Source organism: Somniosus microcephalus, chromosome 3, assembly GCF_052327205.1.
Source record: "Somniosus microcephalus isolate GS21.2 chromosome 3, FLI_Smic_1.0, whole genome shotgun sequence".
Taxonomy (NCBI): Eukaryota; Metazoa; Chordata; class Chondrichthyes; order Squaliformes; family Somniosidae; genus Somniosus; species Somniosus microcephalus.
In genome coordinates, this window is record NC_140989.1 from 67,065,839 (window position 1) to 67,081,743 (window position 15,905).

Consider the following 15,905-nt stretch of genomic DNA (forward strand, 5'->3'; position numbering starts at 1 on the left):
CTCGCCCGTCAGAGTATTCGATATAGGCGTACTGAGGGTTTGCATGGAGGAGCTGTACCTTTTCCACAAGGGGGTCCGTTTTATGGCCTCTCACGTGCTTCCGCAATAGTACTGTCCCCGGAGACGTCAGCCACGCGGGTAGAGATATGCCCGAGGTGGATTTCCGGGGGAAAACGAACATCTTTTCGTGAGGGGTAGCGTTAGTGGCAGTACATAACAGAGACCTTATGGAGTGGAGCACGTCTGGGAGGGCTTCCTGCCAGCGGGAGGTCGGAAGGCCTTTTGACTTTAAGGCTAATGTGACAGCCTTCCAAACAGTAGCATTCTCCCTTTCCACTTGCCCATTACCCCGGGGGTTGTAGCTAGTGGCTCTGCTAGTGGCTATCCCCTTCGAGAGCAAGAACTGGCGCAGCTCGTCACTCATGAATGACGTCCCCCTATCGCTGTGTATGTAGTTCAGCATGCCAAACATGCAGAATAGATTACAGAGACACTTGATGACCGTGGCACTGGTCATGTCTGGGCAGGGAATGGCGAAGGGGAAGCGGGAATATTCATCAATGATATTGAGGAAGTATACGTTACGGTCGGCAGAGGGAAGGGGTCCCTTGAAGTCCAGACTTAGGCGCTCGAATGGCCGTGTGGCTTTGATAAGGTGTGCCTGGTCAGGCCTGTAGAAACGAGGCTTGCATTCCGCACAGATGCGGCAGGCTCTGGTCATTGCCCTGACCTCCTCGATGGAGTGGGGCAGATTGCGGGACTTTATAAAATGGTATAGTCGGGTGACCCCTGGGTGACAGAGGTCGTTGTGGAGACCCTGTAATTTGTCCGTATGAATGCTGGCACACATTCCCCGCGATAGGGCGTCTGGGGGTTCATTAAGGGCTCCCGGCCTGTACATAATATCATCGTCGAACGTGGATAGTTCGATCCTCCACCTGAGTATTTTGTCATTCTTGATTTTCCCCCTTTGTTATTAAACATGAAAGCCACCGATCGCTAGTCGGTGAGCAGGGTGAAACATTTGCCGGCTGGGTAGTGTCTCCAGTGCCGCACTGCCTCCACTATAGCCTGTGCCTCCTTCTCGACAGAAGAGTGCCTGATTTCAGGTCCCTTAAGGGTTCGGGAGAAGAAGGCCACAGGTCTCCCAGCCTGATTGAGGGTCGCAGCTAAGGCAAAGTCTGACGCATCGCTTTCGACTTGAAAGGGAATGCATTCGTCCACTGCACACACTGCAGCTCTTTCAATGTCCTGTTTAATACTGGTGAAAGCCTCCCGAGCTTCAGCTGATAGTGGGAAGGACGTCGATTTAATGAGGGGTCGGGCCTTATCAGAGTAATTGGGCACCCATTGGGCATAATACGAAAAAAATCCCAGGCACCTTTTTAAAGCTTTGGGATTGTGTGGCAGGGGCAGTTCCTTTAGGGGGCATAATCGGTCAGGGTCCGGTCCAATTACCCCATCTTCCACCACACAGCCGAGGATACAGAGACGGGTTGTGTTGAAGACACATTTGTCTTCGTTGTAGGTTAGATTCAGCTTTAGGGCAGTTTTTAAAAATCTCGCAAGATTTAGATCGTGGTCTTGCTGGTTGTGCCTGCAGATAGTGACATTGTCCAGATAGGGGTAGGTAGCTTGTAGTTTATTCTTGTCAACCATGCGGTCCATCTCACGTTGGAAGACCGAGACCCCATTTGTTACCCCGAAGGGCACTCTGAGAAAATGGTAGAGGCGCCCGTTCGCCTCGAAGGCGGTGTATGGGCGGTCCTCCGTTCTAATGGGGAGCTGGTGATACGCGGATTTGAGGTCGATAGTCGAGAAGACTCGGTATTGCGCAATCTGGTTGACCATTTCTGATATGCGGGGTAAAGGGTAGGCGTCCAGCTGGGTATAAATATTAACAGTCTGGCTGTAGTCAATTACCATCCGTTTCTTTTCGCTATTTTTAACTATGACTACTTGGGCACGCCACGGGCTGGTACTGCATTCAATAATGCCTTCCCGCAGGAGACTGTCCACTTCCGCCTTGATAAAGTGTCTGTCTTCCAGACTGTACCGTCTACATTTGGTCGCTATGGGCCTACAGTTCGGAGCGAGATTAGCGAATTAAGAGGGCGGGCTGATTCTTAAGGTTGCTAGGCCACAGACTGTGAGTGGCGGCTGGGACCCGCCATATGCTAGCGTGACACTTGCGTGGTGGCACTGGAAGTCCAGGCCCAAGATTACATTAACACAGAGTTCTGGCATCACGAGGAGTTTAAAATCCTTGTAATCCGTGCCTTTTACAGTCAGTGTTACCACACAGTAGCCCAAAATGTCCGAAGTGTGGGGCTTAGCAGCCATAGCAATTCTGCTCCGTGTAGGGGTTACCGTTAATGAGTGCCGCCGTACCAGGCTAGGGTGGATAAAACTCTCGGTACTCCCACAGTCAATTAAACATTTTGTTAAATTCCCGTTTACCTGTATGTCCATCATGGATTTTGTCAACGGGTGTGGCCTGGATTGATCCACCGTGATCGAAGCCACTGTTGGGCCCTGGGCGGCCTTTGAGTCGGGAAAAGATGGCGGATCCCAAGATGGCGGCCCGCACAGCACGCACGAGGCGGTGACGGAGTTGGAAATCGGATTCCCCCTGCAGACTTTGCTAAAATGCCCCTTTTTCTTACATTTGAAGCATGTAGCGTCCTTCGCTGGGCATCGTTGTCTGGGGTGCTTGGCCTGGCCGCAGAAGTAGCATTTCAGGCCTCGAGACATTGCCGCTGTAGTAGGACTCCTGGGTGAGCTTCTGTGTGGGGACTCCGGCGGCGTAGAGCTGGTCTGAGACCTGGATGGGGAAGATGGCTGATTCCAAGATGGCGGCCCCCTCGGCGCGCACGAGGCAGTGAGGGCCGCATGGCCGGAAGAATAAGAGTCATTTCTCTGGGCCACGTCCAGCGATCGCGCAGTGGCCACTGCCTTTTTTAAGTCCAGGACCTCCTTCTCCAGCAGTCTCTGCCGGATATAATTCGATTTGAGGCCCGTGATGAAGGAATTGCGGACCAATTTGTCAGAGTACGCGTTGGCCGTCACGGCCTTGCAGTTACAGTCCTGGACCAGGTCCTTTAGGCCCTGTAAGAAATCGTCCATTGATTCCTCTGGTCGCTGCCTGCGTGTAGCCAGCAGATGTCTGGCGTACACTTCGTTTACCGGCCTCTGGTATTGGGCCTTCAGGATAGTGATGGCCTCCGTGTAAGAGGTGGCGTCCCAGATGAACGAATAAATCCGATGACTTACGCGAGTAGTCAGTAGACTCAGTTTATATACCTCGCTAGCGGATGAGGCCCCCCGCGAAGAGTTCGAAGCATTTGAGCCAGTGTCCAAATTGATATGATGCTTCAGCAGAATGTGGATCCAAGTCCAGACGCTCTGGTTTTAGGAGTCGATCCATCCTAGTATTCTTTAGTGATTAAAATTGATGTGCCTTCAATAACCACAAAACTAGAAGTTATAGACTTCAACAAGTTGGCTTTTAATCACTAAGATCAGAGCTAACATCTCAACACGCCGACTGGTTCACAGGAATGAGTCATACAGATCCTGGGATCTTTATGTAAGAGAAGTCAGGGGCGGAGCCAAGAGCCAAGACCTGGAACCTCCCAGGTTAGTCGGGAAAGAGGAAGTGAAACTATACACAGTGGGGGAGGGTAATATACATGAGTGCAAAACGAATACAGGATCAAGACAAACAGATTTCATTACAATGTCTAAAAATGTTAAAAAGACAAATCTAAAGGCACTGTATCTGAATGCACGAAGCATTCGTAATAAGGTAGACGAATTAACAGCGCAAATAGATGTAAGCGGATACAATATAATTGCGATTACGGAGACATGGCTGCAGGGTGACAAAGGCTAGGAGCTGAATATCCAAGGATATTCGATATTTAGGACGGACAGGCAAAAAGGAAAAGGAGGTGGGGTGGCCTTGTTGGTAAAGGATGAAATCAGAGCAATAGTGAGAAATGATATTGGCTCAGAAAATCAAGATGTAGAATCAGTCTGGGTGGAGCTAAGAAGCACCAAGGAGCAGAAAACATTGGTGGGAGTTGTCTATAGGCCTCCAAACAGTAGTGGTAATGTAGGGGATGGCATCAAACAGGAAATTAGAGATGCATGTAACAAGGGTACTACAGTAATCATGGATGACTTTAATCTACATATAGACTGGCCAAACCAAATTAGCAATAATACTGTGGAGGATGAATTCCTGAAGTGTGTAGGAGATGGTTTTTTAGACCAGGATGCTGAGCCAACTAGGGAACAAGCTATCCTAGATTGGGTATTGTGCAATGAGAAGGGGTTAATTAATAATCTTGTTGTGCGGGGTCCTTTAGGGAAGAGTGACCATAACATGATAGAATTCTTCATTAAGATGGAAAGTGAAGAAGTCCAATCCGAAACTAGGGTCCTAAATCTAAACAAAGGAAACTACGAAGGTATGAGGAGTGAGTTGGCTATGATAGATTGGGGAGCTTCATTAAAAGGCATGACGGTGGATAGGTAATGGCTAACATTTAAGGAACGAATGCAGGAATTTCAACAGTTATACATTCCTTTCTGGCGCAAAAACACAAAAGGAAAAGCGGTCCAACCATGGCTAACAAAAGAAATTAAAGATAGTATTAGAAAAAGTAGCAAGCGTGAGGATTGGGAGCAGTTTAGAGTTCAGCAAAAAAGGACCAAGAGATTGATTAAGAGGGGAAAAATAGAGTATGAGATTAAACTTGCAAGGAACATAAAAGCAGATTGTAAAAGCTTCTACAAGTATGTAAAAAGAAAAAGATTAGTGAAGACAGATGTAGGTCCCTTACAGTCAGAAATAGGAGAATTTATAATGGGGAACAAGGAAACGGTAGAGCAATTAAACAAATACTTTGGTTCCGTCTTCACGGAAGAGGACACAAATAACTTCCCAGAAATGCTAGGGAACCAAGGGTGTAGTGAAAAGGAGGAATTAAAGGAAATTAGTATTAGTAAAAAAATAGTGCTGGAGAAATTAATGGGACTGAAAGCTGATAAATCTCCAGGGCCTGATAATCTGCATCCCAGAGTACTGAAAGAGGTAGCCATGGAAATAGTGGATGCATTGGTTGTCGTCTTCCAAAATTCTATAGATTATGGACAAGTTCCTGCAGATTGGAGGGTGGCAAATGTAAGCCCACTATTTAAAAAAGGAGGGAGAGAGAAAACAGGGAACTACAGACCAGTTAGCCTAACATCAGTAGTAGGGAAAATGCTAGAGTATTATAAAGGATGTGATAACAGGACACTTAGAAAATATCAATGGGATTAGACAAAGTCAACATGGATTTATGAAAGGTAAATCGTTTTTGACAAATCTACTGGAGTTTTTTGAGGATGTAACGGTAGAATAGATAAGGGAGAACTAGTGGATGTGGTGTATTTGGATTTTCAGAAGGCCTTTGATAAAGTCCCACATAAGAGGTTAATGTTCAAAATTAAAGCACATGGGATTGAGGGTAATCTAATGGCATGGATTGAAAATTGGTTAACAGACAGGAAATAGAGAGTAGGAATAAATGGGTCTTTTTCAGGGTGACATGCGGTGACTAGTGGGGTACCGCAGGGATCAGTGCTTGGGCCCCAGCTATTCACAATATATATCAATGATTTGGATGAGGGAACCAAATGTAATATTTCCAAGTTTGCTGACGACACAAAACTAAGTGGGATTGTGAGTTGTGAGGAGGATGCAAAGAGGCTTCAAGGTGATTTAGACAAGTTGAGTGAGTAGGCAAATACATGGCAGATGCAGTATAATGTGGATAAATGTGAAGTTATCCACTTCGGTAGGAAAAACAGAAAGACAGTATTATTTAAATGGTGATAGATTGGGAAATGCTGATGTACAAAGGGACCTGGGTGTCCTTGTACACCAGTCACTGAAAGCAAACATGCAGGTGCAGCAAGCAGTTAGGAAGGCAAATGGTATGTTGGCCTTCATTGCAAAATGATTTGAGTACAGGAGCAAGGATGTGTTACTACAGTTATACAGGGCCTTGGTGAGCCCACACCTGGAGTACCGTGTGCAGTTTTGGTCTCCTTACCTAAGAAAGGATATACTTGCCATAGAGGGAGTGCAGCAAAGGTTCACCAGACTGATGGCAGGACTGTCGTATGAGGAGAGATAGGGTCAACTAGGCTTGTATTCACTAGAGTTTAGAAGACTGAGCGGTGATCTCATTGAATCATATAAAATTCTGACAGGGCTAGACAGACTGGATGCAGGGAGGATGTTTCCCCTGGCTGCGGGGGTCTAGAACGAGGGGTCACAGTCTCAGGATATGGGGTAGGACATTTAGGACTGAGATGAGGAGAAATGTCTTCACTCAGAGGGTGGTGAACCTGTGGAATTCTCTACCACAGAAGGCTGTAGAGGTCAAGTCACTGAATATATTTAAGAAGGAGATAGATTTCTAGACACAAAAGGCATCAAGGGGTATGGGGAGAGAACGGGAATATGGTGTTGAGATAGAGGATCAGCCATGATCATATTGAATGGCGGAGCAGGCTCGAAGGGCCGAATGGCCTACTCCTGCTCCTATTTTTCTATGTTTCTAGGAAGTGCAGCTTAGTTTTAATAGCCTCGCATGAACTTGGGACCCCTGTTGAGCGTGCAGCCACTCTGCGTGTTTAGATCATTTAAATTAGGCAGCACCAAGTTTGCGTGTGCAGCCTGTATTACTTTGAATGGGCACAGGTTAATCACGCATGGCGATTCCCCGCGCCCGTTTTCGGGGGCTATCGAAATTTTAGCCCAATGTTTTTTGCGTTTATGCAGAGGGACTGTGGAGCAAAGGAGAACTCTTCCATAGCTACTGGACATGCTGCATAATCCATGTATTCTGGATCTTGATCCTAAAATAAAATTTTCTAACTTGGAGCAAAGCCAACTTGCCCCATTGCCTTGTGGCTGCCTTCCCAATTGAGTAAATCATTTACTTTAAAAATATTTGCAATGTTTATCCAACATAATGGATGCCTGTCCTTTTCCTCCCCCACCAGAATAGAAACAAGCTGGGTCCCCATTCTTTAGGACATGGATGAAACAACTATGGAAAATTGCTTAAGCATAGAATATTGCAAAACAAGAGGATGATGGGTGTGTGCCACCACACAAAAAATCATGCGCTGGAGATAGAGAACAAAAAAGGATGCCTTGGCATGGGGATTGAATAGAATAAAATATTAGTTGGAATGTTGGAGGAAGAAATGCAGAATATTTAAAGATAAACCTGGAGAACAGTAAAAATGGATAAGTTGCACCGCCAAGGGATACGATGGCATAGCAGTTTTGAGTCTCACTTGGTGTATTGTGGCTCGTTTGTTATAACACTTTTGTATGACAGTTTTGTCTGCTGCATGTGGAAACCCATCACCATTTTTAAGAGTCTCCAAATGAATCCACTAAGTAATCCATGAAGAAATCCACAGATCTAAAGTTTTTGTTTGCTTAATATGAATTGCACAGTGTCACATGATTGGGTGTACTCCAGTTACCTAACCTAGAGGACTTAGCATTGTTTAGGAAAACCCAAGGCTTGGGGTTCCTTCCCCCAAGTGTGCATAGAAGTACTGCTGGAGTTCAAACAGCTAAAACCATGCAAGCTACCAACATGTGGCATGGGTAATTTTCTTGCTGTTGCCCTACCCAGGACCACCCTAGCAGTTAGCACATTGGCTTCCAGGAATAGCTGGAGCTAAATGGGAAGAATCCCAGTCGCAGTGACAGTATCTGGAGGTCAGATCTTTTAATGAGCCAGGCTGGCTAGTCAGTCAACACTCTGGAGAATCCAATGATTGAATCTACTACAGAGTATCTTTGTTTTCTGTCTCCCATTCCCAGATGTCCCCTTTGAACCACCTTGGTTCTAAAGCAAAACTGTTGGTCACCTCCTCCACCCGTACCTCCAAAGTGGATAGTCAGTAATTAATCAGGAAAATAAAATAAGTGCTGTTCTGCATGATTGTAGTTCAAAATCTGAAAATACTTTGAGTGTTACGAACACTTATAATGTATGCGGCTCAATTTGTTCTAAAGTAGTGACCAAAAATTCGCCGATGATGCAACAAAAACAATCCCTGAAAATGTTAATTTAATTACTGTAATTCTTTGCTTGCTGCAAGAAACCATGAGTAGCCTTGAGTTCAATCCTCTGTGTCTCAGCACCATAATTATTGTAAGAAAATTTAAACCATAAAGTAATTTTTTGTGGGTCTCCCACCCCACTACTATTCTTCTGAACGGAAGTTGGAATTCTTCTTTGTGATTCACTGACCAGAGTTGTATGTTTCCAGGTATTTTTTTAACTTTACGCTTCTTCCCCCTCCACTAATCAAGTGCTGAGTACCATCCAACACCTGACTTATAGGGGAGAATTTTTAGTTCCCAACATGCTGGGACCGAGGGGGTGGTGTCCGGTAACGCAAGGGAAACCTGGAAATCTGGGTTTCTCGGCACGCTGTGGACATTAAATTCCATAGTGTGCGACTTTCAGTGACCGGTTCCCCGTCCAGAAGTCAGCCTGATTGACAAGTAGGCTGGATCCCCGAGCTGGGGTGGGGGGAACCGATCCCGTGGGTGGGGGGTCTGAGTCTGAACTCTGACCCTGAGGGGGGGATTGTATGGTTGGGGGGGGTGAGTGGGGGGGGGGTCTGATGGTGGATGATCTTGGGGGGCCGGGAGGAAGAACTCCTGCTCCTCCTGGCGTACTTACCTTCTTTCCGAGGCTGCTCTTGCCTCACTGCAGCTGCTGGGTTTGAGCGGGAAACATGGCTGGCCACAGCAAAACCTGAAAAGTGGGTTAAATCCCAGGCTTCAGCCTCATTAACATATTTAACATGCCAACCCGCTGCTGCCCGCCACTTGTCCCGCCTCAGTAAAACCCGGAAGTCAGCGGGTTGGAGCCAGCTTCCCGACACGCTTCGGTTTTTTGGGTGTTTTTTCTCCCATTTAACCCCCCGCCTGCATCCACTCCCACCTGCTCACCCATGCTAAAGTTCCCCCCACAGCGAGTGTTGGGGAAATCGCTAAAATGAGATTCAAACGTGTGATCGCTGGAAGTCCCATTGTGCTACTACTAGAATGAATGTGCTGTCCTAGACGTCCTGTTAATTGGCCTTCTCCCAACCCTTTAGCTACTCTATGTAAATGCCTCATAACTGAAACTTGACGAAAGCTTGGATTCACAAACGGTTACATTTTTTTGGCCCTTTTCTGAGTTCAGTATTAAAGAAGGAATCTCACTATTGTGGCCTTGTTTAAAGCTAGAAGTGATGCAGTGTGATTATCATTTATACTTTATTTTTAGCACATATTTGTTGTTTTTTGGTAACAAGTACTTACATGGTTAAAACAAAGAATTTGATTTTTGAGTTAAATACTGTATCATTTTTGATCAGCTCCTCACATTGTTATAACTCCTCTAACTCAGTTGTTCTCCTTGCATTTATATAGTGCTTTATCACATCAGTGACTCAAAGCACTTTGCACAGTGAATTACTGTTGACTTATCTAGGCAATTTCTCCAGGTATTGTCATCAAAATTCAATGTTGATGACATCACAAGGGGGTGTATTCAGCAGCTAGATTGTAAAAAAAAAGTAAAGACTGGTTAAATATAATCCTATTTCCTTTGTATTACCATGATAATTTGTTTTTCTTTTTGAGTGTTCTTTATCTCTTTAAAATACACGTAACACCTACCTATTCTGATATGCCTTTTTCTGTTAGGGTAATCCTGATCCACCCGTGCAGGTCAGCAGAGTTGGTTCAGTCAGACGTGAGCTTTCAAGTTTGCAGCATCGTCACCACCCTCTTCGATCCAAGTGTCGACCACCAAAAGGAATGTATCTTAGCCAAGAAGATGTGGGAGCCATGTCCTGCAGCCCAAATGCAGCAAGTACCATTCTTAGACAGCTTGATATGGAACTAATCTCATTGAAGCGCCAGGTATTTGGATACCTGTAGTGTAGTTATAAAACTCCCAAGAAGTAAATTTTGTTTCTTGTATACCGTGTATAAAGTAATCTGAACTGCAGAATAATTTTCGTAACAAAAGCTATAATCTTAACGCTGCTAAATAAAGATGGACTTTATACAATTAATCCAGCAAGTGTTAATTCATACTTGAACAAATGTTTAAATTAAAGCTTCAGCACCAGGTTTTTATTTGCTTTGCATTTTAAGTTTCTTTGCTTTCTAGTCCAATAATGTCAAGTGTCAGCTTGGCTAATTTGTAGCACTCTTGAAGATCATGAGTTGAAGCCCCACTCAAGGGACTTGAGCACACAATCTAGGCTGACTCTTCAGTGCAGTACTGAAGGAAGACTGCATTGGTGGAGGTGCCATATTTCAGGTGAGATGTTAAACCAAGGCCACATCGTTTGTTTAGGTGGATGTAAAAGAAGAGCAGGGGAGTTCCTTCAATATCGTGGCCACAACTTATCCCTCAACCAGCACCACCAAAACAGATTAATTGGCATTTATCTCCTTGCTGTTTGTGAGATCTTGCTGTGCACAAGTTGGCTGCCGTGTTTGCCTACATAGCAACAGTGACTGCACTTCAAAAGTAGTTCATTGGCTATGAAGCACTTTGGGATTTCATGGGGTTATGAAAGCTTTTTTCTTTCAACCAGAATATCTCCTTTTAACACGTGTAAATGAGAAAGAAATTGCATTTACATAGTGCCTTTCACATCCTCAGGATTCCTTTCTCAAGCAGTATGTTAGTAGATCTACAAGGGTGGAGGAGTTGCTAGATCTGGTAATGAGTAATGAAATAGATCAGGTTGATGAGCTAAATGTGGGTGAGCACATTATGACTAGTGTTCACAATATGATGAAGTTTGAGATCTAACTGGAAAGGGAAAAAGTCAGTGCAAAGGCTAGTACTCCAGGTTGGATTGGGGCAAATTTTAGAAAGATAAGGAGTAAGCTAGCTGAGGTAAGGTGGAAGGAGAAATTGGCACACAGGACTGTATAGCAACAGTGGAATGTTTTTAAAAAAAAGATTGCAAAGGTACAGAATAAATATATTCCATTAAAAAAGGAAATTTCTAGTAGCTTTAGGATGCCATGAATAAATGAAGAGGTTAGAAACCAATTAAAATTGAAGAGGAGGGCCTGTTAGGACTATAAGAATGGTAGCATAGTGGTTATGTTAATGGACTAGTAATCCAGAGGCCTGGACTAATGATCCAGAGACGTGAGTTCAAATCCCACCACGGCAGTTGGGGAATTTAAATTCAGTTAATTAAATAAACCTGGAATAAAAAGCTAGTATCAGTAATGGTGACCATGAAACTATCGGATTGTCATAAAAACCCATCTGGTTCACTAATGTCCTTTTAGGGAAGGAAATCTGCCATCCCTACCTGGCCTGGCCTATATGTGACTCCAAACACACAGCAATGTGGTTGACTCTTAACTGCCACTCAGTTGTAAAAAACCGCAACAAAAACAATAAGAATAAAACCGGACAGACCACCCGGCATTGACCTCGGCACCGTCTACGGACACTACAATGGCACACCCAGCCCAGTCGACCCTGCAAAGTCCTCCTCGCCAACATCTGGGGACTTGTGCCAAAATTAGGAGTGCTGTCCCACAGACTAGTCAAGCAACAGCCTGACATAGTCACACTCACAGAATCATACCTTTCAGCCAATGTCCCAAACTTCTCCATCACCATCCCTGGGTATGCCCTGTCCCACCGGCAGGACAGACCCACCGGGGGTGGCGGCACAATGGTATACAGTCGGGAAGGAGTGGCCCTGGGAGTCCTCAACATTGATTCTGGACCCCATGAAGTCTCATGGCTTCAGGTCAAGCATGGGCAAGGAAACCTCCTGCTGATTATCACCTACCGCCCTCCCTCAGCTGATGAATCAGTACTGCTCCATGTTGAACACCACTTGGAAGAAGCACTGAGGGTAGCAAGGGCACAGAATGTACTCTGGGTGGGGGACTTCAATGTCCATCACCAAGAGTAGCTCGGTACTACCACTGCTGGCCAAGTCCTGAAGGACATAGCTGCCAGTCTGGGCTTGCGACAAGTGGTGAGAGAACCAACACGAGGGAAAAACTTACTTGACCTTGTCCTCGCCAATCTACCACGGTAATGTGGAGACGAAGTCCCGTCTTCACAGAGGACACCCTCCATCGTGTTGTGTGGCACTACCACCGTGCTAAATGGGATCGATTCAGAACAGATCTAGCAGCTCAAAGCTGGGCAGCCATGAGGCATTGTGGGCCATCAGCAGCAGCAGAATTGTATTCCACCACAATCTGTAACCTCATGGCCCAGCATGTCCCTCACTCTACCAATACCATCAAGCCAAGGGACCAACCCTGGTTCAATGAGCAGTGTAGAAGAGTATCCCAGGAGCAGCACCAGGTGTACCTAAAAATGCAGTGCCAACCTGGGGAAGCTGCAACACAGGACTACATGCATGCTAAACAGCAAAAGCAGCATGCTAAAGACAGAGCCAAGTGATCCCACAATCAACGGACCAAATCAAAGCTCTGCAGTCCTGCCACATCCAGTCGTGAATGCTGGTGGACCATTAAACAACTAACGGGAGGAGGAGGCTCCATGAATATCCCCATCCTCAATGATGGTGGAGCCCAGCACGTGAATGCAAAAGACAAAGCTGAAGCATTTGCAAGCCATAAGTGCTGAGTGGATGATCTATATCAGCCTACTCCTGAGGTCCACACCATCACAGAAGCCAGTCTTCAGCCAATTCGAATCACTCCACGTGATATAAAGAAACCGCTAAGCGCACTGGATATAGCAAAGGCTATGGGCCCCGACAACATCCCGGCTGTCGTGGCGAAGACTTGCGTTCCAGAACTATCCGCGCCTCTAGCCAAGCTGTTCCACTACAGATATAACACTGGCATCTATCCAACAATGTGGAAAACTGCCCAGGTATGTCCTGTCCACAAAAAACAGGACAAATACAATCCGGCCAATTACCGCCCATCAGTCTACTCTCAATCATCAGCAAAGTGATGGAAGGTGTCGTCGACAGTGCTATCAAGCAGCACTTACTAACCAACAACCTACTCACTGATGCCCAGTTTGGGTTCTGCCAGGACCACTTTGCTCCAGACCTCATTACAGCCTTGGTCCAAACATGGACAAAAGAGCTGAATTCCAGAGGTGAGGTGAGAGTGACTGCCCTTGATGTCAAGGCAGCATTTGACCAAGTGTGGCATCAAGGAGCCCTCGTAAAACTGAAGTCAATGTGAATCGGGGGGAGAGGTGGGGGGGAACTCTCCACTGGCTGGAGTCATACCTAGCACAAAGGAAGATGGATGTGGTTGTTGGAGGTCAATCATCACAGCCCCAGGACATCGCTGCAGGAGTTCCTCAGGGCAGTGTCCTAGGCCCAACCATCTTCAGCTGCTTCATCAATGACCTTCCCTCCATCATAAGGTCAGAAGTGGGGATGTTCGCTGATGACTGCACAATGTTCAGTTCCATTCACAACTCCTCAGATAATGAGGCAGTCCATGCCCGCATGCAGCAAGACCTGGACAACATTCAGGTTTAGGCTGATAAGTGGCAGGTAACATTCGTGCCACACAAGTGCCGGGCAATGATTATCTCCAACAAGTGAGCGTCTAACCACTGCCCCTTGACATTCAACGGCATTACCATCGCCGAATCTCCCATCATCAATATCCTGGGGGTCACCATTGACCAGAAACTTAACTGGACCAGCCACATGAATACTCAAGAAGCTCGACACTATCCAGGACAAAGCAGCCCACTTGATTGACACCCTATCCACCACCATAAACCTTCACTACCTACACCACCGGCGTACCGTGGCTGCAGTGTGTACCATCTACAAGATGCACTGCAGCAACTCGCCAAGGCTTTTTCGGCAGCACCTCCCAAACCTGCGACCTCTACCACCTAGAAGGACAAGGGCAGCAGGCGCATGGGAACACCACCACCTCCAAGTTCCCATCTGAGTCGCACACCATCCTGACTTGGAAGTATATCGCCGTTCCTTCATCGTCGCTGGGTCAAAATCCTAGAACTCCCTAACAGCACTGTGGGAGTACTTTCACCACACGGACTGCAGCGGTTCAAGAAGGCGGTTCACCACCACCTTCTCAAGGGCAACTAGGTATGGGCAATAAATGCAGGCCTTGCCAGCGATGCCCACATCCCATGAACAAATTAAAAAAAATAAGAGTAATTAGGAAAGAACTAATAAAGAATATGAGAAAATAAGAGGTTAAGAGTGGGATAATAAAAGCTAAGAAGGAGCATAAGGGAGAAATTTCAAAGAACATCAAAGGGAACAATAAAGTATTTTACAAATATATCCGTTAAGAGCCATCATTGAGCGAAGACTGACACCTGAGAGATTGAGGATGCAGTGAGAATGACAAAATAACTTGATTTTATTTTGATAGGTTAAATTTTACAAAAGGAGGTAGACTAGAGGAAGTGACAAGTATGTAGCATACACAAACTTTTTAAATCGTGCATATATTTACAACTTTAAGTATATTGTACAGGGTATTGTAGGAGTGATATCAAAGCAATTTAGAAACCATTTTGAATCAAAGTTTGAGTGAGGTTTATGGAATTGATGTAACACCCATTTTTGACTAACTTTGGTTTTCAAAATCATACTTTTAACAAAAGTTGGAGGTTATATGTAACTTCAGTCAAACAGTCTCCTCTATAGGATGTGATGTATGAGGAAGCAGGCTATTAAAACTCAGTTGATGAAACCCTTTACTGTAAGGGGCCCTGCTTCTATTGATTGCTTGTAGTTTCTTCTACATAATGAGAGGATGTAATAATTGCAAGGTGCATTCTTTAGCCTAACTTAGCAACTTTTGATTTTACTTGGGTTGATGTGATTAAACTAAGATGATCGTCTGTACATCATAGTTTTGTTCCATTCTCTGCAATATCTTGATGTATGCATTACATTATGGAGGAGATGAAGCTGAATTTAGTGATGCAGCCTGTCAAATTGGCTCTGATGTTGGACTTGCAAAGTTTGATTAAATTTAAGAAAATATTAAAATCTTTACTTAAGACATTCTGGTTAAAATGTTTATCCTTTATTTCTTCAGTCCTGCTCCACTTGGCCCCACAAAAAAAAATCCACTTGCCTTTATGACCCTGACTCTTCTTTCTGCCAAGTTGGCCTGGTGGCGACACCACAGCAGCTTCCCCGCGCAGGCCTCCAGTTAAAATTACAGTTGAGGCCCCAATGTTGTCATTTTAGCCTAATTTGCATACTTAAAGAAGGTCCTGGCAGCATTGTGGCAGTTGTCCCTTTCGCCTGCTCAGAAGAGCAAGTTCAGATCGCAACCCATGGGAATGCAGCAAGATCATCATTGTATATAAATCGCATGAACCATTTTACCTACCCGCCTGCCTGGTTTCCGTCAGGTGGGCAGGGTTAAAATCGGGGCTATAGTTCTTTATCATAGAGATTTTCGTACATAAACAGGTGCTTAGGTTCATTACTCCAGTGACGTTACTAGCTCCAATTGGAGCTAGGTATTGAAGTTCCATTTCCCTGCACTCTCCTCATTTCTATTAATATTTTCCTCTTCAAGCTATCCAAAAGGGGGGAGGAAAGTAAGCAGGGTCTCCTTGAAGTTAAAGTGGCATCAAGATGGTATGCCTGATGATAGAAATTCAGAATAACTGGCACACTCTGTAATCCAATACCGTAACCATGCAGATCTGGAGTTTCCCTGGGCAGTTTTGATGATTGACCAGCCAGCCTGGCTCATTAATGGAACCCGAAAGGGTAGACCTATCACTGTGAGCTGGGATTCTTCCCACTTGTCT

General features: G+C 45.4%; 1 protein-coding gene across 1 annotated transcript in view; it reads left to right on the forward strand.

Annotated features, from left to right (window-relative positions):
- rcor3 (REST corepressor 3) overlaps positions 1-15,905 on the forward strand; it is a 115,810-nt gene that overhangs the window by 41,958 nt on the left and 57,947 nt on the right. The window contains exon 8 of the mRNA XM_085980904.1: positions 9,794-10,012. Coding sequence (XP_085837030.1) covers positions 9,794-10,012 — 219 coding nt within the window. The remainder of the gene's footprint in view (positions 1-9,793; positions 10,013-15,905) is intronic.